General features: G+C 36.5%; 6 protein-coding genes across 6 annotated transcripts; 2 read left to right on the plus strand and 4 right to left on the minus strand.

Annotated features, from left to right (window-relative positions):
- The first annotated feature begins 262 nt into the window (after positions 1–262).
- LOC145603486 (phytoene synthase 2, chloroplastic-like) lies at positions 263–2,421 on the plus strand. Its single transcript, XM_081659400.1, has 6 exons — positions 263–656; positions 746–796; positions 889–1,052; positions 1,140–1,375; positions 1,463–1,655; positions 1,903–2,421. The coding sequence occupies exons 1-6, from the start codon at positions 335–337 to the stop codon at positions 2,062–2,064; spliced, it is 1,128 nt and encodes a 375-aa protein (XP_081515526.1). The 5' UTR covers positions 263–334; the 3' UTR covers positions 2,065–2,421.
- Positions 2,422–2,700: 279 nt separating this feature from the next.
- LOC145603492 (serine/threonine-protein phosphatase PP2A catalytic subunit-like) lies at positions 2,701–8,553 on the minus strand. The gene is made up of 11 exons (XM_081659405.1): positions 8,212–8,553; positions 7,218–7,274; positions 6,219–6,302; positions 5,904–5,975; positions 5,148–5,219; positions 4,975–5,015; positions 4,177–4,243; positions 3,858–4,049; positions 3,675–3,764; positions 3,472–3,579; positions 2,701–3,321 (listed from the first exon to the last, which is right to left on the minus strand). The coding sequence occupies exons 1-11, from the start codon at positions 8,302–8,304 to the stop codon at positions 3,256–3,258; spliced, it is 942 nt and encodes a 313-aa protein (XP_081515531.1). The 5' UTR covers positions 8,305–8,553; the 3' UTR covers positions 2,701–3,255.
- A 1,542-nt stretch (positions 8,554–10,095) lies between these two features.
- LOC145603484 (F-box/kelch-repeat protein At1g55270-like) lies at positions 10,096–15,675 on the plus strand. Its single transcript, XM_081659396.1, has 3 exons — positions 10,096–10,385; positions 10,694–10,789; positions 13,809–15,675. The coding sequence occupies exons 2-3, from the start codon at positions 10,727–10,729 to the stop codon at positions 15,057–15,059; spliced, it is 1,314 nt and encodes a 437-aa protein (XP_081515522.1). The 5' UTR covers positions 10,096–10,385; positions 10,694–10,726; the 3' UTR covers positions 15,060–15,675.
- Positions 15,676–16,131: 456 nt separating this feature from the next.
- Positions 16,132–16,671, minus strand: LOC145606169 (uncharacterized protein At5g01610-like). Its single transcript, XM_081662219.1, has one exon. The coding sequence runs from the start codon at positions 16,669–16,671 to the stop codon at positions 16,132–16,134; it is 540 nt and encodes a 179-aa protein (XP_081518345.1).
- A 550-nt stretch (positions 16,672–17,221) lies between these two features.
- LOC145603502 (uncharacterized) lies at positions 17,222–18,444 on the minus strand. Its single transcript, XM_081659416.1, has 2 exons — positions 17,902–18,444; positions 17,222–17,382 (listed from the first exon to the last, which is right to left on the minus strand). Exons 1-2 carry the CDS (start codon positions 18,358–18,360, stop codon positions 17,329–17,331), a joined length of 513 nt encoding a protein of 170 aa, XP_081515542.1. The 5' UTR covers positions 18,361–18,444; the 3' UTR covers positions 17,222–17,328.
- A 225-nt stretch (positions 18,445–18,669) lies between these two features.
- LOC145603499 (uncharacterized) lies at positions 18,670–21,535 on the minus strand. Its single transcript, XM_081659414.1, has 2 exons — positions 20,890–21,535; positions 18,670–19,072 (listed from the first exon to the last, which is right to left on the minus strand). Exons 1-2 carry the CDS (start codon positions 21,388–21,390, stop codon positions 19,025–19,027), a joined length of 549 nt encoding a protein of 182 aa, XP_081515540.1. The 5' UTR covers positions 21,391–21,535; the 3' UTR covers positions 18,670–19,024.
- Positions 21,536–23,685: the final 2,150 nt, after the last annotated feature.

Below are 23,685 nucleotides of genomic sequence, written 5' to 3' on the forward strand. Positions count from 1 at the left end.
GTTTTTTACGGCTCTAAGATAATCCAAGAAGCCTTAAAATAGCGTGGGTCATATTTTTCTGTAAAACAACCAGATATATCAAAATCAAGGAACTATTGGCGTACTTAAACTCCTACTCGTGAAAAAAATGTTGAAAATGACTGTTAAAAATATTCTAGTGGTTGTCCATTCTAGACCAAACTTTCACGAAAATATAGTTGGATGACACTATTTATGACAGCCAGTCAAGTTTAAAACTAATGAACCTCCTATTTTATGAGAAACAAAGTCCTACTTTGAGACAACCACTTCTGCTTCAACTAATCAACAAGAAAACCAAAATAATTCGAGTATCATGAACAACTTTTTATTAGAGCTGCAGTTGCTGCACATAAAGCCTACGAGGGTCGTTGCTGCACACAAATACGGCCGTGCCTCATTAGTAAGAAAATCCAAGGTTGCAAAAGCTGTACTCGAGAGCAAGCCAAAAAGCTCCCTTGTTCTACCCTACAAGGGTGTTGATCCTCTTGTAGAGTCAAAAATCCTACAAATCATTGAGAGGCAGTTAAAGGGTTTTGTTTCCAGGAAAGAAACCCGGTTTGATCCTATCGTGCTTAAAGAGGCCTATGAAACTTGCAGACAAATCTGTGCTGAACGTTCAACCACCTACTATCTAGGTACTTACATACACCTATTGTACTATTTTACATCTTAAGAACCTTGGTGCTGTAAATTTTAATTTTTGAGCCTGATAAAAATGGTATAGGAAGTCTGCTGATGACTGAAGAAAGAAAGAAGGCTGTGTGGGCTGTATACGGTACGTTTGTCTCCCTGCTGACCCTGTTGCCGGTGCTATCAAACAAAAAAATGATCAAGATGCCTAACATGGGTCAAATGATACAATTGCAGCTTGGGGCCAGAGGACGGATGAGCTAGTGGATAAGAACCTTGCAAGCGCGGCTGTATTGGATAGCTGGGAAAAGAGGCTTGAGGACATTTTCAATGGATGTCCTCATGACATGGCAGACACTGCCTTGGCTGATACTTTCCAGCGAATTCCCCTTGACATTGAGGTTTAAGCTACACGCATTTGTTCCTAATTTCCTTCTTAATTTCATGCAATTCAATTTTGAGAATAGTTTATCATTCTTGGTGAGCAGCCTTTCAAAGATCTGATGCAAGGGATGAGAATGGACGCATGGAAAACTCGTTACGAGAGCTATGAAGAGCTTGTACTATACTGCTATTATGTGGCTATAACAGGTTGCTTAATGACTCTCCCTATAGCAGGAATGTCACCAGAATCTGAAGCTTCTACTGAAAGCATTTTTCAAGCAGTGGTTTCCTTGGGGATCGCAAACCAGCTAACTAACATCCTTAGAGATGTAGCAGAAGAGTAACTTCTCTATAATACAAGGGGTATAAAATATTTTTGACCTGTCTCTGTTCAAATAAGAATATGATGTGCATTTCTTTGATTCAGTGCTGAAAGGGGAAGAGTATACCTTCCACAAGACGAGCTCAGAGAGTTTGGGTTGACAGACGAGGACATATTTTCTAAGGATGTAACAGAGAAATGGCGAGAATTTATAAAGAAGCAGATAGCGAGGGCAAGATACTACTTCGATCAAGGAGAGCATATTGCTTCTCAGCTAGACATCTCTAGTAGGTGGCCGGTATGCAACATTGTATTTTTTACTACATTGTACATTCCATTTAAATTGTTACATTTGCTTTTTCAGATCAACACAAATCTATCATTGCATATGCATATTCCAAGAAAACAATTGGAATTCATTCTCAAAAATGCAAAAACAGCATTTAATATCCAACATATGAGGATTTAATCAGATTATAGCAACTATAACATAACTCCTGGTGACTGGACAACACTGACAGTGTTGTAATATACCATATGATTAGGTGTGGGCGTCAATGATGCTGTACCGGAAGATTTTGGATAAAATAGAGGCAAACAATTACGACAACTTGACAAAGCGTGCGAAAGTAGGAAGCACGGAGAAGATGCTTATGCTGCCACTAGCTTATGCCAAAGCCATGGATTGGTATTCTGGTACAAAATGAGTCCCTTGTTGATATTTTCTAAACCAGCACAACAGTCATGGGTGTTATGAACTTGTGACTCAGGCGCGTTGCAAACATGGCAATACCGTCTAAATTCTCCTATGAACATGAAATCACATCACTCATTGCAATGGCCAAACCACCCCGCCAATTACCAAAAGACTATGCACCATGTGCAAGTATTTATGACGGGCAAGACCTACCTAACATGTCAACTGCATCATTTAACACCTTTCTTGTTTTTGTGTAATTAAACTTGTTCAAATAGCATCTCAGATTTCTTTAGTTAGTGTTCTTAAACAAGTTAGGCATCACAAAGAACTAAAGCAACACTTGCTACAAGCACAGCTACGCTCACACTCAACTTCATTCATATGATTAGATTTATTTTCTAATTAGTCTTGCACAATGCAAATGCAGATTTTAACACAACAAAAATTTCTTCAACGTTAACGGAAAAAACAAATCTCTTTCAGCACAAAATTTCACCATTGTAATCGATAGTCTTTGTGCATTTCATGGGTATTGCGCATAAAACATTATAACTAGTCACTACAAATTTCACTTTCTAATTTGCTCAAGGCATAGTTAACTCAAGACCTGAACTAAAATCAAAATCAGAAAGCAACGCCCCTCGACAACAATAAAGTAAAGATGCAAACCCAAGAACTTGAAACAGCGAGAAATGTCTCCAGAGCCCATTAAGAGCACAAGATGTAAGATCATAATGCAGCCGCTAAATACATAATTCTTGGGACTATTGAGGGGAAAAAATTATATAAAGCACCCACTGGAATAGGAAATTAACTATTTGTCTCTCTACAGAAACCCCAGCCCACGAAACAACCATTCTTCTACATTGAATAAACAAAAAAATTAGAAGACAAATAAAAAAGGCCAAAAAAGGACCAAGAAAACAAAGAAAATTTGGCGTTAAAGATACCACAAATGTTTTGCTGGAAATTGGTACATATCCTCCTACAAGCTCCCTAGACTCCTCTTTCGCGAAATTCACCATAATCTAGAAGCATGAAGTCAAAAGAAGATTATCTGCTGTATCACATGTGATTAGCACTTCATTCATCACCATAGGAGAATAACCCCCAATCCATGAAATAGCGCTCAATAAACATAGGATCAGGTAGGAGGCTTTCCACCACCAGAAACCATCTTGTCATTGGCAACTTGAAATCACAGGAAATAATCAGGTGTCCTCCTTGTGACATCAGGCTCCCCTCTTCTTGGAGCAGGCTCAAACTGCGATAATATAGAATAAAACTATCAAGCAACTACCATACACGTTTATTATAATAACCAGTAGAATACAGTAGCCTCGACAATTTACAATTACATTGCACAACGGCCGTGGCATCCTATGTAAGATCTAAAGAGTATAAGCATGTATACCTGAATAAATGTGTGACCTTTACAGTCATCAACTTCCAGGATGGATGCCATATTTCCACACCGATAGCAGTAGTTAGGAGCACTAAATATTGTCACAACTTTTTGGTCCTGGGGGAGGATCAAAACAATTTACATACATCACTTAATAATTCATACAGAAAGATTAAGCACAAACATTTCTGATAAGATATATTGTCACTCACATGTGCCCAATTGAATCCCTCCATCACCAGTTGGTGAGCTCTGGCAATCAGCTTTAGGTTATTGGTATGGTTAAATTGATCAGATATGTCCTGAACAGGGGAAAATTAAAAGAGCATGAACAATCAGGCAGCTCCATGAATATGAAAAGAAGCTAAATAAGCAGGGAGGGTGAATATTTTTACTTGGCCAAAAGTGTATCCAGCTCCCCTAGGTGATATACCCCAACCACAACGGTCGTCAGGGTCAGACCACAAGAGATCACACATAGGTCCCTCGTGAGGAACTTCTTGGACACGATCGAAATTCCGTATATTATCAAGGGTTTCAATGGATGGTGACAATCCACCATGCAGGCAAAATATTTCAGATTCCACCTACAACATCAAACAAACTTTGAGAGTAAGACATTTAAAGACATGTCAACACCAAAAGTAACATACACTGCAATGTAATGAAACAGATGAACATAATGCAAAATTAATATAGCCAAGGTGTACTAACCAATGCAGTCAGCGGAAAATAATCAAACAAATCTGTGAAGGTCTTCCAGACATTAGCATTTCCATACCTGTGGAACAAGGGGGATTCAAATACGCATAAGTTTTTGTTCTACATCTGCAGGGTTACAGTACATAACTAAAACAATAATCAACTATTTGTACATGTCATCTATGTATAACCTTCTCAAAAGAAGTGATTAACTTTGCAACAGTTGGGCAATACCAATATATAAAAGCCCACCCAACCATAATATAGTGTCCTATCCCTAAATACATTCCCCTCCATTTTAAGGCACGTACTAACAAGGCTTTCACCTTAGCCGCATAGGCCATCTTCCAGCATGATAGAGCGTCAACATATTGCTGCCCCATAATTCAACCTAGATGGCTAAGTCCATATCCTATCACCATCAAGCCCTCTCATGGGTTACATGTTGGCATAAACATGATGGATGCACCGTCAGCAAATGAAGCAGGGGGGATTGGGAAAGGATTTCATAGATAACTTACACAAGGATATAAGCTATGAGAACAAAATAACAACAGAAAAAACAAACAAACAGACCACAAGTCATTTGGGTGATTACACTAAAGGTAGGGTAGTGCACCTACAGTCAAGTTTCATCAGCATATTGGTAGTTCCATAACAAATACCTTTTAATAGTTCTGTTACAATCATCTCCACAAAAAGAATTTATCTAATCAGATGTATCTAACTGTAAGCAAGGAGTTCTTCATACAACATATGCCATAGTCAGCTGAATACAGACTGGAAAGAGTTTGAGTGATAGATACTCACTTCCGTAGGCATTCATCATAGAAACCATAAACTTGAGTAATCTGTTCAAAATTACCACCAGGAAATCAGATCAAAGGGACCATCAGTTTTACATAAAAAATTTAATGATATAGCAAGTGGCCTTTGGGAATGAAATTACAAATAAGCTCATCTGCCAATGAGAAGAATTATACCTGACGACTTTCATGATTCCCTCTAAGAATGGTGATCCTTTGGGGATATCGGACTTTAAGTGCAACCAGGAGCTGAATGAGGAAAAAAAAAATGTCCAAGCAAAATCAATTTCAACATCAACAGATTATCATCATAAAACATCTTTGCATAATATACAGCATTAATCATACATATTATCCTAGACATGGAAACCAAAATCAGAAGTTCAGAACATCATCAGCGATGGACCAAGATAGGTCTGGTGAACTAAAAGCTACCAACAATCACCATGGACCATGGCCAACCCAAACAACACACACATTAATCAACAAGGCAGAGAAGGGGAAAAAATCAGTCCTATAATCACTAATATCCATGCCAGGCTAGCAAAACCATAAATTGCTACAAAGCCATGTTACAAGTATAGCCAAGCGCAGTTCCTTCCACACCGAGTGGAAAGTAAGCAAAATCTCCTCCCCAACTCCCCAAGAACTCTGGAATGAGTGTGTTTTCGCAGCATAATTAAAACAGAATCCCCTCTATTACCACCCAGTTTTGTAGTGTCAAGAATTAGGGCTCAAAAATTCAATTAAAGTTGAAATTTAAGAAGTAGGATGTACACAACTCCTCTTAAAAGCAGTATTGAATATTGTTTCAGAGATCCGCATAAGCTGCCAAACATCATCCTCACTACAACAAGCATGACATACAACAGAGTATATTCCTAACTTGCTATTGATTTACTTTGGCACGTAAGGCAATAGAATAATACTCACCGTTACAGTCTCCACCGAATAATATCCTCGGTCAACATAATCACCCATAAATAAGTAATTTGTATCTGGGCACTACAATCAAAAGGAAAAGGCCAAAATCAGTAACAAAGGCTACAATAAAATTGCAAGACCACAACAATGTACACACAATAAATTTATATATATAAGACGTATACACTTGCATTGAAATTTAATCTGCTGGTTCAAAAGGAATCTAGAATATTTGAAATTTAAACATATATATAACAATGAAATACTGCACACATTCAAAAATCAACAGCCAATATATATATAGAGCCCCAACCGAATGCATACCTTTCCCCCAATACGGAAAAGCTCTGCAAGATCATGAAACTGCCCATGGATGTCACCACAAATTGTCACAGGACTTTTCACGGGCTGCGTTCAGACAAAATAAAAAACATGAGGATTAGGAAAATGTACTGGCATGACCACATACTAATAAACACCAAATAATTTGGATAAAGAAAAATGTTCACTGATAGAAAGCCAAATCCAATACAGGTTAGAAAGTAATTCAACCAGTAAACATAGATGCACTCATCCAACCAAATGCATAGGACAACATCAGCAAAACGCAAAAGACAGTAATTTTCAATAAACCCTATATGCATCATAGTCTAAAGAGTAATAACCAACTCATAGTCCATGGACGCCTATAGGGAGAGCAAAGATTAATCTATGTTGCAAAATAAACACCAATCCTGCACATCAAGGATATGGCTAGTTCAAGACCGACTTTGTCCCTCATTCATACATCAAGTGAAATGCTGGCAGGGATTGAGAATTAATTAAACTAATTGTCAATTCCAAACACCAAGCTTTTAACATATTGCTCAAATGCTGGCCCCCTCATTCAAATAACTCAATGAAACACTGAAGATTTGAGAGTGGTTATATTCTTCTTAAGGTTACTAACAGATGTATTTCTGAAATTTAAAACAACAGCCACAAATAGTTGGCCATAATCACCATCACCGTAAAACAGCGTTTAACACATCCTATGAATAAGTTAGACATGCGGGAACGGGATAGCAACATCTTTGCAAAATTGCAAAAACAAAAACGAAAACAAAAAAAAAAATATATAAACTAGGTCATGGAAGTCAAACTCCTGTTAATGAATGGGAAAACCACCCTCCAGTCACATGTACTATGTAAAATTGTAAAAGACTTTAACAGCATAAACCAAGGATCTCTGTCACATCTCTAGCAGTAAGCTATCTGATACATTACCAATCAGATAAATAAGCAGGCACTAGCAAACATAAATGTAGCATGTAGACATCACACCTGAACATTGCTTTCATCCATCAAAATCTCCTTTGCCTTCTCACATAACGTCCTAACCTGCACGTTAACAATAACTCATGTAAGATGAATAGGGTGAGAAAAATTGGTCAACAGCTTCTAAATTGTGGCTGCAACTGAACAGATTGGTCTCTTAGTCGACCAATACCAAGTACTTGCAGCTGTTGCAGGTATAACACTTATATAATATACCATCATCCAGATTAACAAATAACCATTCCAATTTAATAAGATGTCAACAGTAAGTAAGAATCATTCTAAAACATCCTAAACTAGAATAAGCAACAACACATTGGTAATTTGCAGGTTAAACTCTCTCCTTGCGTACGACTCGATAAAACGTGACTCCAGCTTACAAGCTTTTACTAGAAAAGCCGAAAAAAAGTATCCTGCATATAATCCTTCCTCGCCAGGATGAACATAACAAGCAAAACACCCTCTTGTTTTCCTGCCATTGTTTTAGTTGTGCCAGTTGAGATGAATTATTCACTCCATGTAATGAAACCCTGGTTTAATTACTTTCCTCACTTCACACTCACTCATCCGACCTGGTTCAATGCATAGATTCATGAATTCAGATACTTGTTCGAGTCAAAAACTCGTTTTTAACGTCCTTGCGCTTCAAATTGCCTCTTTCTTACAACAAATCCACCCAAACCCAGAATTAAAAGCTGGTTCTAGACAACAAGATGAGCCAATCTATGACTTGCCAGTTGCCATTCAAATAAAATCCAAAAAAATTACACAAATAAGGGGTTATAATAGAAGATAACAAACGGATCTAATTCAATTGAAAAGAAATCAACAAACCCAGAACAAATCTTGCAACTTTCACACATTTCCAGGTACCAGAAACCCAGAAAAACAAAAGAAAAAAACCCAAAATGAACAGATCACAAAAGTTGGACCGTAAATTGATGAAAAGAAAGGAAATGGATCTAGCACATTCGAATCGAAGAGAGAGAAAGAAGAAAACCTCTTGTTCGGAAAGAGGCTTGCACTGCATAAGCTGACCGATCTGCTCATCAAGATTGTGATGAGTGTTAGAAGGAACGGGATCGAAGCTCATCTTGTAAGAAGCGAAAACCCTAGCAGATCTTCCAGAAGCCCAGGAACAATGAAACCCTTTTTCTTCTTCTTCTTCGTCTTCTTCTTCTTCTTCTTCTTCTTCTTCTCCTTGAAGATGGTGAGGAGAGAGAAAGTGGGAAAGAGAGAGAAAGTGAAAGAGAGAGAGAGAAGGAGAGAAGAATGGAGGGATACCCAATTTCAAGAGAAAATTGGGAGGAGAGAGAAAATGAATGAACAACGGTGCTGCTGGAACAGAGAAAACTAAACCCTCGCTTTTCTTCGATTACGATTACCACTCCTTTTTTAAAAAAAAAAAAAAAAAATTAATAATTTCAATTAGTAGGAAAAATAATTAAAATATTATATATTATTGAGATTTTTTTAAATTTTGCGCCTGTAATTTTTAAATTAACATGGTTATTGGGTTAACTCGAAACTAGCATCGCCATTTCCAGATCCTCTTGCCTTTTTGTACTACCTGCCCTGTAGCGCGTGAGTAACACTCAATTTGTGGCTATAAGCAGGTTAATAAATTAAAGATTAAGGGTCTGATCTCATACGATTATTTTAGTTCAGTTCAAGTCGGCTCTAATCAGTTCATTTCAGCTCCTAATTTCCTTCTCTTATAAAATATTCAGTTCATCTCTAATCAGTTCAGTTCAGCTCCAATCAGTTCAGTTCAGCTGAGTCAGTCAATGAGAACAGCCCTAAGAGAGTGAGGGATAGTTTAAGTGGTTGGAGTTTCTCTTTCGATTTCATGAGATCTTGGGATCGATTCTCATTCCTGTCCTTGTGGCCCTTTAAAAACTAAAAAAAAAAATTAAAGATCAAATGCTCGCAAAAAAATAAAAACAAATAAAAAAATAATAAAAAAAAAGATCAAATGGGCCGGACCGGGCCAGTGCCATATCAGGTCGAATTTTTGGGCTTATTGTTTGGGTTCGGGTTTCCAGGTCGGGCTTCGAATTAAAGGGAAAATCACCTCAAAATCGACTTTTCAAGCTAGAATGGGCTGAGCTAATCTAAACTTGATTAATTTTGTCCAAATTGGGTTTTTCAACTGAAGTTCTTTAACAAGGCTATTGTTGGAGTTGAAATGTTATTAGTTCTGAAGTATTATGTACTTACCTGCAAAAAAAAAAAAAAAAAAAAAAAAAAAAAAAAAAAAAACCATTATATAATTTGAGATGTAACAAGGCTATTGTGAATTTGGCCACGTAACTATATACGAAGTATAATTTTAAGAGATTTCACCCCTTTTAGCGGATTCTTCTATCTTACTTTTAACTTAATATATATTAAAGACGTTAATGTTATAATCCAACCATTAATAATATGACATAAACTCGAACCATCAGTATCACCGGAAGATTGATATATCAATCCAATTAATAAACACAAAGGCATTCATCAATTAACATATAATAAAAACACACACCAACCCTCATAAATGAATTGCAAAACTTGTGTAGTAGAATAATTTGCAAATTTTTAGATTAAACAACACAAATACATTGATTCTTAATAATATGCGACCTACTACTCCATATTTTACAAAAGACACCATTTCACATATGGATTTCAATTTCAACCATCTCATACAAAATCGTACATAACAACCTTAAACAACAATGCGTCTAGCAAACCAGCAACTATCAAAGTAGCTAGAAATACCAATATACCATAAATAATACGGCGGGTTTGACCTGTAAAAAATTGTAAAAAGAGGATTGAAATTGAAATATTAGGGACCAAATGTTGTTGATGACAAACTACCTTCGTTTTCTATTCTGGTAGTAGTTGGAGAGTAGACGAAGATTATTTATTAACATCTCATTAATTAAAATACCTTATATTCCTCCTACTTTCTCTCTCTTACCACTAGTTTAATTAATTTTACTCATTAATCATACTACAACTCTACTCTACTAGAAATAGTATACTATTCAAAATCTTGCATTCAAATAGCAAGCCTAATTTCACACTTTTTCTTCCTCCAAAGTCCAACCCCCACCATTTTTTTTCACAAAAATTATAATATAAAGTCAAGAATTATGGTAAATATACTGATGTAATTGTAAGGTGGGTGATCCCCAGCTGTAATTATATCTTCAGTTATGCATTGCTACCCCTTTTTTCTGGGGTTGTAGTTGATTTAAGAGAGAGAAAGTTCAGTTTTTTTAAACCCTCTTCCTTCTTGTTTGCATCTGCAGTGAAATTTAGGGGAAAATAAAAGTTGGGTTGGTTTATTTGAGGTTCAATTGTTTGTCTTTATTATCTGGGGTTGGATCAGATTTGTACTTTGAAGCTTAAATTGTACTCGATCTGCAATTATATTTCTGGGATTTTATTTTTGGTAAAAAAAGATAGCAAATTTGTTGTTTTTACAGATTTTATGAAATTTGTGCTCCTGAATTCTGGATATGGAACGAGGTGCTGAAGAATCGCCAAATGCGCCGAGGGGTTTTCGTCTTCAAGCTCCCCTGGTAAACCTTTTGTTTTTGTTTTTGTTTTTTTTTTTTTAGTTTTTTTATATTTTATAATTTATATTATTTAATCATCCGAAATTTTGTGGATATTATTTTGCTGAATTGTATGGAATTGTGTTGGGTAAATTTTATGGAATTTGATGGCTGTTGTGTTTTGGTAAATGGTTAGAAAAGGTTACCCTTTTATCTAGGTAACTTATTTTTTGGGTTGAGGACTTAGGTTATGCAATTTTTGATAGTTTGTTACTCTTTTTAGATTATCTTTATTGCTAAAAAATACATAGGTACTTGCAATTTACTGGATATTGTTCTCAGTGTTGAAATGTTTATATTTCCCTTTTCTTTTCGTGAGAGTTATGATAAGGGAGGAAACTAGGAAAGTGGTGCTTGAATGCTAAAATAATTTATACTTGATGTACCTTTAATTGTTCAATTTCGAGTTCGTTCTCCACTGTACAATTTATCTTGCATGCTTCCTCCACACCCCCTCCTTTCCAAAGAGAAGGTAAAAAGCCTTGTTCCTTATTCCCCAAATTGATCCCTTGGGCCTTGGCGCTACCTTGACATACCTGTGCTACCCACATCTGTACACTAGTGCCTTAGATGGACATGATAGAAAACTTAAAAATGCTTTGTAAACCTATGTAGGAAGCTTCTAAGTTGACACTTCCAAAGAATTTGAGTAGCAAAGGACTGTTACTCCACAATTCCACATTAGGGATGTAATACACAATTCCTTGTATGTAAGAATATTAGATGACTATCAAGCTATGTGAGTATGAGAGTGTAACATTTTGGGTGTTTTTAGGGGTACCAAGAATTATGGATTGGGTCTTGTTACACGAATGTGATGATTTTTGTCTCTTTTCTTCTTGGTACAAAACTTCTTGATTTTGATGCTAATTCAGTGAACCACAGTATCACATGTTAGAGGAGTTAAACATGCTCACCAGGACTAGCCATATCTGGCAAATAACATTCTTAATATTAGTATTAGCATTTTGACCAGGTTAAATCCTAGTTTTCCTGTTTGGTAATTTTTGATATAGACCCAAAATGTTAAAGTGGAAAATGCTAAGACCAAGTTAGAATTTTGTGTGACATGATTTTTGGAATGATGACTCTTACTTTAACACCTACAACAAAACTTCTATTGCTAATTATAACTGTCTACACTAGCAGATACTCCTAAATCTTAATTGCCAAACAAGGCCATAAAAATTGAAGCAAATTCAGAGAGTACTATCAACTTTGAACAATAGGGGCAGCTATTGCAATGATTGATGCTAGAATATATCCTGGTATGATTCACACACATCTCTGTGGAGTCAGTTTGAGGAAGAATAATGAAAATTACCTTCATACTTGTTCTATCTATATAGGCTAAACCAGGATTTTTGTGGCTGGAAAAAGCAGAACGCAAAAGATAGAACTTAAGTTATGGATCTCATTCCCACCTCTCTTGCGTAGAACACTCCTCGAACCTGCGCCCACGTTGAAAAAAAAGGAGGCAAAATCTGAAGGAAGAATTTGTTCTCCAAGTTTCCCGTTCAATTTCATGGGAAGCTGTTTTATGTGCTTTTCTACTATGTCTCAATCCTAAATGCCGTGTCATCCATATATATCTATGACTTTCTATATGCTTAATCTAATGGCAGTAGAAACTAGAATCTTGCTTCTTCTTGATAGAATTTTGTGAATGAACACTTGAGTCATTTGACATTAGAGGTTTTTAGAGTCTAAGTAGTTACTTGGAAAAGCGGCGATGGTTGGTGAGGATCGAGAGAGAGGGTAACTGAATGTGTGATTTAGCATGACTTTCATGCAAAGTTGCTGCGAATGCTGCCTAAGCCCTATATTTAACTTGACTTTATACACATGGGAAAATGAGGTTGGATCGTACTGAGTTTACTGACTATTGACGCATTTGACAGGAACTACTTTGTATTCATCTTAGGTATGTTTTTTTCATGCTGTTGCATGCAAGCATATGATAGGCTGATAGCCAGCATGGATCACTTAATTGTGTCAAAAATAAAGCTGTTTCCAGCTTCCAATCTTCCAGTAGCCTATGTCTGAACTAGTTAAGGGTCCACTTACCCATGACTGATTTTCCCAAGTCCGTGAACGCTTCTCTGAAGATATTCAAGGAGCACTTATGACAGTCAATAGCATCAAGCCCAGCAATTGTTTTCAAGTTGACATGTGATTCTTATGCTACTGTAAAAATACTCATCAAACATAATCTACTTCTTTTGTTTTTTCCAAATACTTTCTCCTTGTTGAACCTTCACCTGGCTAGACTTTCATTGTCATTATCAATCTGCAACCACTCCCTTTTGCAGCAATGAATTACTGAGATAGCCCTGTTTTCAAATCTTTTAATAGCATTAAAAGTTACACCTGCTACAGTATAATTGTCTCCCATCTGTTTTAATTGAGCGTTGGGCTTTGTGAAGAACCTGATATTCCAACCCCCCCCCCCCCCCAGTAATACTATGGGACTAGAAATGCTTTGGTTAGATTTCTCAAATTTTGATATCAGTGTTCTGTTATGGTACTTATGGGCACACCTATCTGTTATGAGTTTCTTATATCAAGCAAGACCGTGGACAAGTTGCGGGCCTTATGGCCGCTTGTAAGGTATTGGCGCACTATCCTAATCAATTGCAACTAATTTGGTTTTCTTCGCTAAAATGCCTCATCCATAGGTAGAAATCTTAGCAATAACATGCTTCTTCAGCTATTGGCTATTGCCTTCCAGTTAGTTTTTTTTCATGGTTGAGTTAACAGATTGAAAAGTTAATGAATTTTTTTTACAAATGAGAAAGCACACCAAGTGCTAAATTATTCCAATAAACTAACTTTCTGATGTTTCATTATTGTCAATTGCAAATAGTTTAAAGTTGTTTGATGTACAAATTTCTCACAGTTGGGAATAGATGCCTTAAAAAAATTGCTGTTATCCAAGTCAATTTTAATCTCTTGGATTCTCATTTGTGAACAAATTTTCCAGGTTGATTCTGTATCATGCTACTGCAAGGTAGATGCAAGTTTAAAAACGGTTGTCGGTGCAAGAAGATTTGTTCCTGGATCAAAGATCTGTATCCAGCCAGATATAAATCCTCGTGCCCATAAGACAAAAAACTCTCGCAGGGAGAGGACCCGTATTCAGCCACCTCTCTTGCCTGGCCTCCCTGATGACCTTGCCATTGCTTGTCTTATCCGAGTCCCTCGAGTAGAACATCGAAAGCTCCGCCTAGTTTGCAAAAGATGGCACCGACTCCTATCTGGCAACTACTACTATTCTCTCAGGAAAAACCTGGGTATGGCAGAAGAGTGGGTTTATGTCATGAAGAGGGACCGTGATGGAAAGATCTCATGGCATGCTTTTGATCCTACTTATCAGGTCTGGCTACCACTTCCGCCTGTTCCTGTAGAGTATTCTGAAGCCAGAGGGTTTGGATGTGCTGTTCTAAGCGGTTGCCACCTGTACTTATTTGGAGGTGAAGATCCGCTCAGGGGTTCCATGAGACGTGTTGTCTTTTATAGCGCAAGGACAAATAAATGGCACCCAGCACCAAGCATGCTTAGGAGGCGCCATTGCTTTGGTTCTTGTGTAATTGATAACTGCCTTTATGTGGCTGGTGGTGAATGTGAAGGAATCCAACGGGCTCTCCGTTCAGCAGAGGTGTATGACCCCAATAGGAACAGGTGGAGTTCCATTACAGATATGAGCACAGGGATGGTCCCTTTCATCGGGGTAGTGTACAATGGAAAGTGGTACTTAAAGGGACTAGGCTCTCATCGTCAAGTCATGAGTGAATCCTATGATCCTGAGAATAGCTGCTGGAACCCTGTGAATGATGGGATGGTTTCAAGTTGGAGAAATCCAAGCACTACCATGAATGGCCAGCTATATTCTATAGATTGTAGGGATGGATGCAAGCTTAGAGTGTATGACGAGGCAGCTGATTCATGGATCAAATTTATAGATAGTAAACTTCACCTTGGGAGTTCTCGGGCTTTAGAGGCTGCTGCACTCATTCCTCTTAATGGTAAGCTTTGCATTATCCGAAATAACATGAGTATCAGTCTGGTTGATGTCTCAAGCCCTGATAAGCATGTGGAGAGTAATCCTCATCTGTGGGAGAATGTTGGTGGGAAAGGTCATTTTAGGACAATGGTCACTAATATATTGTCGAGCATAGCAGGCCGCAGTGGTTTAAAAAGTCATATTGTGCATTGCCAGGTGCTTCAAGCATGAGAATATATGGACGACTTGCATACCTTGCTTCTGGTATTAGAATTCATCCACTTTATGGTCTTACAGATTCTATTGTCAAATTCATTTGAGGTTCTTTCAGCTTAAGAACCCAATTTTTTTGCTGCTCATCCTATCAGAAGGGCTGTTTCATTGCTTTTGTCTTCTGTGAGACTGTGACATATAGCTTACCTTCACAGTGTATATGTTGTTCCAAATTGTGAAGAGAATTTTTGCAACCGGCCATATTTGAAGAAAGCAGAACAGCACCCCCAAAAGTAAGCAAAAGCTCGCCTTTTTACAGCTAGTGTTTCATGTCTTCCTCTGTGGCGTATTGATTATGCAGCTCATGGCATTATCAGTTTCTATTTGTTGAGGACTTGAGGTAGTTACTGGTTTCAAATGGATATGTAAATCCTGTAGGCTGAAATCTGCAGTTGTTTGCAGAATTCTTAGACTCTTGGTCTTTGTAGTAGTAGTACATTAAAAACCAAACAAAAAATTCATGCAGTGATTCTGCAGATGCTTTTGTGAATATCATGTCGAATTGCTCAAAACTGGTCTCTTCTTTGAATCTTTGTCATGATAAATAATACATGCATGGTCTATATTCTTCCAATCCTCGTACCTTTGAAAAATGAGGTATATGCAGTCGCAGATGCAAGAAGTTCGATTTTTGTTCCCAAAGTTTGTTCAGGACAGTGCATCTTGTATGAGTAAAATAATACATTGGAGGTGCAAGGGCTAGTTTGTTTGCAAAGATAGTTGCGAGTTGGACTCTCTTTTTGTCTAGAAACTCCATAGGTTATAGCGCCTGTCTAGGCATATGGTAAGATTTACCCTGTGACGAAAAGAGAATCCGACAAGCGCTATGAGCTATGGAGTTTAATTATATACAACCTTACAGCACTGGGCGAGAAGATTTACCCTGTGACTGATAATTAAGCAAAGCAAAAACATATCAATGGATAATATACATTGAAAACAAAGTTCAAGAATTTCCTTATTACATTTAACATAGTACAGTAAGATTGCTCATGCAGGAAATAGAAAGATTGAAGATGAAAGACAGGAATTAAAGGGAGTTGTAGTAGTTGACCCTAAATGATCTTGACTTAGTAATTGATGCAGAGGAAGCTTCCTTTTTCATACAAGAGGGTATAGCCTCAAATTGTTGAGCAGGAAATTTCTGACTGAATGCTCCAACATAGAATTCAACCATACCTGTGTCCGTATCCATTTCCATACCCGAAACTGGAACCCAGATGAAGAGCTTCTTGGCCTGAATTCCAGAAACATGGGACACTTTACCATAACTGAGCTTCCCCTTGATGACCTTGTTATAGTACACGAGCTGTTCGTCGAGGAATTCGACATAACAAGGGTGTTCCATGTTTACAGTAAAGCTTCCATCTTGATTAGAGAGGGTGTATGACTTGACTCCATTTGGGATGATGCCCTTTGGGAGGTTGAATTCTGGGAGGATGTCATGGATGTCTTGTGAACCGTTGATGGGGTTGGATGGATGGTCAGGATTAGAGATGCAGAGGGAGGAGAGAGAAAGGATGATGAGGAGAGAGATTGAAGGGAGAAGACGCCATGAAAGAGCAGCCATGAATAGAGAGGTATGAAATTATGCAACAAGTGGTGTTGACTATTGTAGACACAGGGCTTGCTTATACGCTATGTTAGGGTAGATGAAGTTTTGGTGTCAATAATCTTGGATACAATGATTCACTACCCTCCAATATTTTATTTGTCTATTAACTCTACTATAAATATATCTTATTCATGACATCAATTGGTTTTATTTGCCAACGAGTGCTTAGATCAAGTGGTAATGAAGTTGTTCTAGTTTAACCAAGGTATCAAATATTTGAAAAAACATAATTTTATGGTAATTTGATATTTCCTAGGATTATGAAAGTTTATATCATAGACTTTTATATTGGGTAGGTTTTCTTTCGTAGGCTATAAATATTAGCCAAGATCATCAATATAATTCAAGCTATTCTCTCATAAATATTTTACGGTTTTCTTCCCGATACAAATCTTAAATTTAAAGTATAAAGGTGTTAGCCACTAAGCTATTATGACATTTAGTAAAGATTAGATTAAATTTTAATAAAGATTTTTATCATATAAATAATACAGTAACTCTAGGCATTGTCTGGGCCCTAAAAACTAGTTATTAACTTATTAAGTATACATAAAAGTACATGCATTAGAAAACCCGATCAATAGACCCTTCAAGAAGTAGTTGACACTCTGTTCATTCAATAACACAATTTAGCATTTCATCAACTCGAGTTGGAAGCCGTTGCACCTAGCCATCAAGGAAAATAAGTCATCAATTAAACTAAAAACTTGACAACTAAATTAGAATGTAGAGAATAACTTTTAGATGACAAATCACATTATTTTTTTTAAAACATACTCGACAAGTTGTATAATATTCTAACCAAGTCAATAAAATAGGCAATTTTTTTATGAGAATGCATATACTTCATAATAAATAATGAGACGCATTTAAGATACTACCTCCGTTACATATTATTTGCAACGATTTGACATAAAGTAGAGAGGAAAAATGTCTAATCGTTGCAAATAATATGTAACGGAGGTAGTACATGGCCTAAAAATTTGACCTTAATAACAACTTGACAGAATCACATTTTACACGACGATTACAAGCAAGGGTAGGTACTATTACACCTAGACGACCTAGTCATCAACCAACAGATTTAACATCAATCTAACACAACAACATTCTGATATATCAATAATTTAAGAAATTTTGACAAATTAACAATAAGAAAATGGTAGGATCAGAGAAAGAATGTACCTTGAACATCCACAAATGCCGAGAACTACATGAATGAATCGTCTGGAACTGATGAACATCAACTTTCTTGTTGACAAGACCAAATTGCAAGTAAATGTTATCGTTAGGAGGCAAATCAACCTTAATCTCATCAAGTTTGAGCCATAGCAATAACCACTTCACCCGAACTCCCTCCAAGTTAGTGATTGATCCCAGCTTGAGGGTGCCTGATATGAGCTCGTCGTAGCTGACTAAGTACTCATCCAGCTGCACATAGCAAGGCTGCTTTTCGAGTTCCACCACGAAGCTGCCATCTTCAGCAGAGAAGGTGTAGTTCTTGACTGAGTCGGGTAAGAGACCCCTTGGGAGCCCGAAGGCAGGGAGAATTTCATGTATGGAGATGGCTGTCGCCGTGAGTTGGGGGGACTGGAAGAGGATTGTGATGAGGGAAAGGAGAGATAAGATGGTCATAAAACCCATGCTTGAACTGGACCATATGCTGTTTCAAAGAAAGGCGTTGGATAATGTATAACACATAAGATGAGGATTGAGGGTGACAGCTTCCCCGTGATAAACGAGCATATGATTTTTGGCTATGTTTGGTATAGACTTTTAAATCAATTAATACTACAAGTCAATGCTGAGTAAATCAATTAATACTGTACGTTAGTGGCCACTTTTTTCTAATGAGCATGCCTTCTTATCTTAAGAGTGATTTCCCTTAGCTGTGAGATAAATCAATCCCAAATTTTACACTTACGAACAGAAATTAGCAGATGAGCCATAAAGTTAAAAGCGAAGCAGAAACTCAAGTAGATAACACGTAAGAAATAGTAGATTCCAGGATGCCGAAAATATCCATCACAGGATTGTTTTACAGTATTACACACATATACTCGGTACTAGGTAGTGGGTATTACTAGGCTACATTTTCTCCGATGCTTTCATCAGAGAAGAATTCTACACTAAATAGCAATACAAGTGTAAGCCCTTGAAGCATGGGTCATGTACATATTATACTTGATCTTAAGCAGTCCGGAGACCAAACTTCCGTCTTACGGCACGGCCATCTCAGCTTCTGCTATTAGACTATGAGGAAAACAAGCACTCTGTGCCTTCATTCATCACTGATAAGTGATTCATTTTATTCAGTCAGCAACATTGGGATGTCTCCATCAAGAGGCGGTGGAAGCTGCAGATCAAATAAGGCAAGATAAGAGAATGATTTTAATAAGGCAAGATAAGAGAATGATTCTAAAAAGAAACTCAGGCAAGATAAGAGAATGATTTTAATAAGGCAAGATAAGAGAATGATTCTAATAAGAAACTCAGTACACAAAAGTTAAGCTGTAGAAAAATTCTATCAATTATAAAGCACAATTCTAATAAGAAACTCAGTACACAAAAGTTAAGCTGTAGAAAAATTCTATCAATTATAAAGCACAGCACTAAGCATCAACTAAATCACAATGTCCAAATCAGTACAAATTAAAGATAGCGGAAATGTGTGGCCTTAGTTTTTAAAAAACGGAACCACTCACTTAGCTCTTTATCTTGATCAAGCAAGACTATATAGCAGCCATTACAATGCCCAGTACTATCTTCAAGTTAACTTTTGAAACACCAGTGGAAACTTGAGCTCGATAAGGCAGCTTAGCTTAAATTTCACTAACTACCATGTTATTTTACCTTGATGGAGCAAGCAGAATATGCAAGAACCACACAGACTACCATGCAGTAAGTTCTTAGCGATTTCAAGCAGAAAATAACAAAAAAAAGGCAGCCTCACTAGTCACTACCAGCCCACATCCTTGTAATGTTTAGTAAGAGAGACATGCTTTTGAATGATTGTCAAGAGCAGAGTCTTTGTTAGTATTTAAAATTACAACAACAGATTTGAATTGGATATTCTAAACTTTTTGGGAATGGAACGCCAAACCACATTATGAAAATAAACAAACTACATTACCACACAAATGCTCTCCTTTTAAAACATTGGCCTATATATTATCTAAGTTTCCATAACCTTAGAGGCCTTGATCCTATCACGAGCAATCACAGTAACACACATATCAGAAAGTTACTAGAAACAAGTTCTTCAATTAGAAACTTTATTGGAGTATTTTGGGCCCTAAGCACGGATCAAAGTATTGCTACGGTGAAAATAAGAGAGCAGCAACATTTGATAAGTAGCAAGTCAGCAATAATGCGTATACTTGGCAAACTACTCCATAGTATGAGTAATAAGTTAGTAACAACAGATCTAACTTTTGAGCAGAAAACAACACAAAATGACAGCCTATACACCAGCACATGTGTCCCGAATGTGAGCAAGAGACTAGTACAAGCCATGTCTCTTATAATAGTTACTGAATTCTAACAAGAATGATCATGAGACCATAATCAGGAACCTTGTCAGTAGTAAAACTTCATCTCTCAGAATAGTATTGCATTGCAAGATTGAACATTAGAACAGAATGTCAATCCATACTCTTCAACCAAGCAAATAAGATGAGCATAAACACATAACAATTTCCTTAAATCATAAAACAGAGACCGAGGATCGACATGAAGCAAGTTCTACAATTGGCAACTCCAAGTCTCCAAGGGTGTAATGAACTACAGTGATTAAGCATAAATCAAATCTTGCTGTGATTAAATTAGAAAGACACAACCTTAAAAAATTTATTACTCAAGTCAACAAATGACGCCAATAATACAAAATTTAGTGACGACAGTTTCACATCTTTATCTTCTCCCACTATATTAGTCATTTTCCTATTTCACATTGTTTGACTAAGATGAATAATTGGGGATTTATTGATTTATCAATTGCCGAGTTTAGTATCGTAATTCTTGATCAACATAATAGATAATCTATGAAATTTATAATATAATCAGCTTCCAAAATCAACATAATCATAATTCTTGCTCATAAAGTTTGATTAAATTACAATAGAAACATCAAAACATAACAATCGAAAGAAAAAAGGCAAGAAATCATAATACCTGGAAGCTCCAAGAACGAAGATTCGCGCCGCGAGAAGCAGAAACGGAATCACGGCAAGAATGAATAGTTTCAAACTGTTGAACACTGAGCTTCTTGTTAATCAAACCAACCTGAAAGTAAATTGAATCGGAAGGAGGCAAATCGACCTTAATTTCATCAACATCAAACCAAAACAAGAATCGTTTGACTTGAATTCCTTTCAAATTAGTAATGGACCCAATTTTTAGGGTTCCAGTGATGCGTTTGTCGTAGTAAACCAGATAATCGAACTGAATGTAGCATTTAGTGTCGAGGTCAACGACGAACGCGCCATCATCAGGAGAGAGAGTGTAGTTGTTGACGCAGTTGGGTAAGAGGCCGCTTGGGAGGCCGAATTTGGGGAGAATATCGAAGACGGAAGGCGGAGTTGGAGATTGAGAGAAGGATGGAGTTGATGAGAGAGAAAATGTGATGATGAAGAGGAGAGAGAAAATGGTGAGGTAGGGTTTTGCTGAAGCCATTGATGATGTTGAAGATGAAGGTTTTTCAGAGGAGAGAGAGGGGAGTTGGAATTTGTAGGAGGAAGGAGGGTGGAGAAGAAAAATGGAGTTACATTAAAAAATGGATTACTGAGTATGGAAAAGTCCAAAAGCTGATTAGGACGATGATCATAGATAAGATTATGCTATGAAGGCAGCATATTCGATCCTAAATATTCGCAAGAGTCACAACACCTGTTTTCATCTAATGATTTTTTTTCTTACCAAAAAAAAAATAAAAAATAAAAAATAAAAAAAATAAATCTATATTTTATTTTAGTATTTAAAAACACAAACCATCATCCTCGTTATAACACATGTAAATTTAATTTTTCACCAATGTCATATGTCACCTCATTTAACCTTTCTCAAAAAAAAAAAAAAAAAAAAACACTAGCTTTCCAATACATGTATAAATGTTTGGTTCACTTTCCTCCAACTTAGGGTCTGTTCATATTTACTGAACTGAACTGATTGGAGCTGAACTGATTGGAGCTGAACAAAACTGAACTGAATTGATTGGAACTGAATTGAGCTGAAATGAATATTTTATGTGAGAGGGAAATTAAGAGCTGAACTGAACTGAACTGATTGGAGCTGAACTGAACTGAACTGAACTGAAATTAAGTAAATGTGAACAGACCCTTAATATATATCTAATATCTTCTATAATTAGGGCCTGTTCTCTTACGTTGAAATTCAGTTCAGTTCAGTTTAGCTCAGCTCAGCTCAATTCAGTTCAGTTTAGTTCAGTTCAGTTCAGTTCAGTTTAGCTCCTAATTTCATTCTCTTATAAAATATTCATTTCAGTTCAGTTTAGTTCAGTTAAGTTCAGCTGAGTTCAGTCAATGAGAACAGGCCCTTACATTCAATTTTCACATTTTCATCTCCTTTATAAACTATTCATTTTCCAATAAAAAAAAACATATTAAAAAAAATAAAAATTTCTATTATATACCTACTTCGTATATAAACTATACGTGCATTGCAAGGGCTAGAAGGCTATTTGCATCTAACTTCACAAGGTTAGAGCATTTCTCAATAACAAATTAATGGTCAAATAAGGTTACATAGAGCTTGTTCTCTTCAGCTTATTTTCAGTTCAATTCAGCTCTAATAAGTTCAGTTCAGTTCACTTTTTATCTTAATTTCATTCTCTTATAAAATATTCAGTACAGTTTAGTTTAGTTCAGTTCAGTCAGCTCTAATAAGTTCAGTCTAATTCATCTCTAATAAATTCAGTCATGTTCAGCTCAGTTCATTCAATCAGAACAAACCCATAGACACATCATAATATATTAGCTAATTTGCTCTCTAGTTAAATTGTATCTCAATGATCAACTATTAGCTTTGCTATTTACTTGTGTTTCATATGTTAAATACAAGTAGTTAGATAACATTCTCCATCATTTTCTAAAACAAATTAGCTTGCCAAATGATTAAGCAATTTAAGCTAATTTTCATTTTTAACTCCAATGATTAAGCTAAAAGCTTGAGATTTTAAAATTACAATGAAAAAATATTTACTATACAAATAACAATACCAATGTATTTAAAAAATTTAAAAAAGGTATGTGAATTAAGTACTTTGTATTAAATTGTGATAGGAGTTATATTGCTTGGAATCTAAAATTGATACTTAATTCCTTAATTCTAAGAGCCGATTTTAGACATAGTTCCAAGCGAGTTTCGATATCTAAAATTTTGAATGAGTTATGAGTATCCAATTATGCTCACCCCTTCCTCGGCTTGGAGATCCATGTACCCCAATAAAATGACAAGTTTTTTTATTGGCCTTACCCCGCTAAGCCCACTTGCTACAATTGTGTAATCCTCATCAACAATCAAGTCTGGCTTATTACTCCGTAAATAAATGTAAGATATATGGTAGATGCCTATGATTTCGGTAAAATTAATATCTCAACGACTAACAACCTCTAAAAGAATTGAAAAATTATGGGCCACAGGCACAGCCATATAGGGCCAATGAAAGTAACATGCCTGCCGATAAACCCAATTGAAAATTCAAAGCAAGGTTGGATCTTCATTCATGCAACATTATATTGATAGTTCCAACTGACCATAAGATAAGATAAGATATTCTCTCTTGTCTAAGTAATTAGTAATGTTGTTGCCAAAATAGCACCATTACCCAAGGATTACTCTTGCTGCAGCCTCCATCCCAATATTAACTCTATGTTCAGAAATCAGCTCATCGACCTAAACTAACTAATCAAGCACTATTTCTCAAAGTTATGAGACAAAGGCCAAATCGCC

Source organism: Chenopodium album, chromosome 22 (assembly GCF_948465745.1).
Source record: "Chenopodium album chromosome 22, dcCheAlbu1.1, whole genome shotgun sequence".
In the NCBI taxonomy this organism is placed as follows: domain Eukaryota; kingdom Viridiplantae; phylum Streptophyta; class Magnoliopsida; order Caryophyllales; family Amaranthaceae; genus Chenopodium; species Chenopodium album.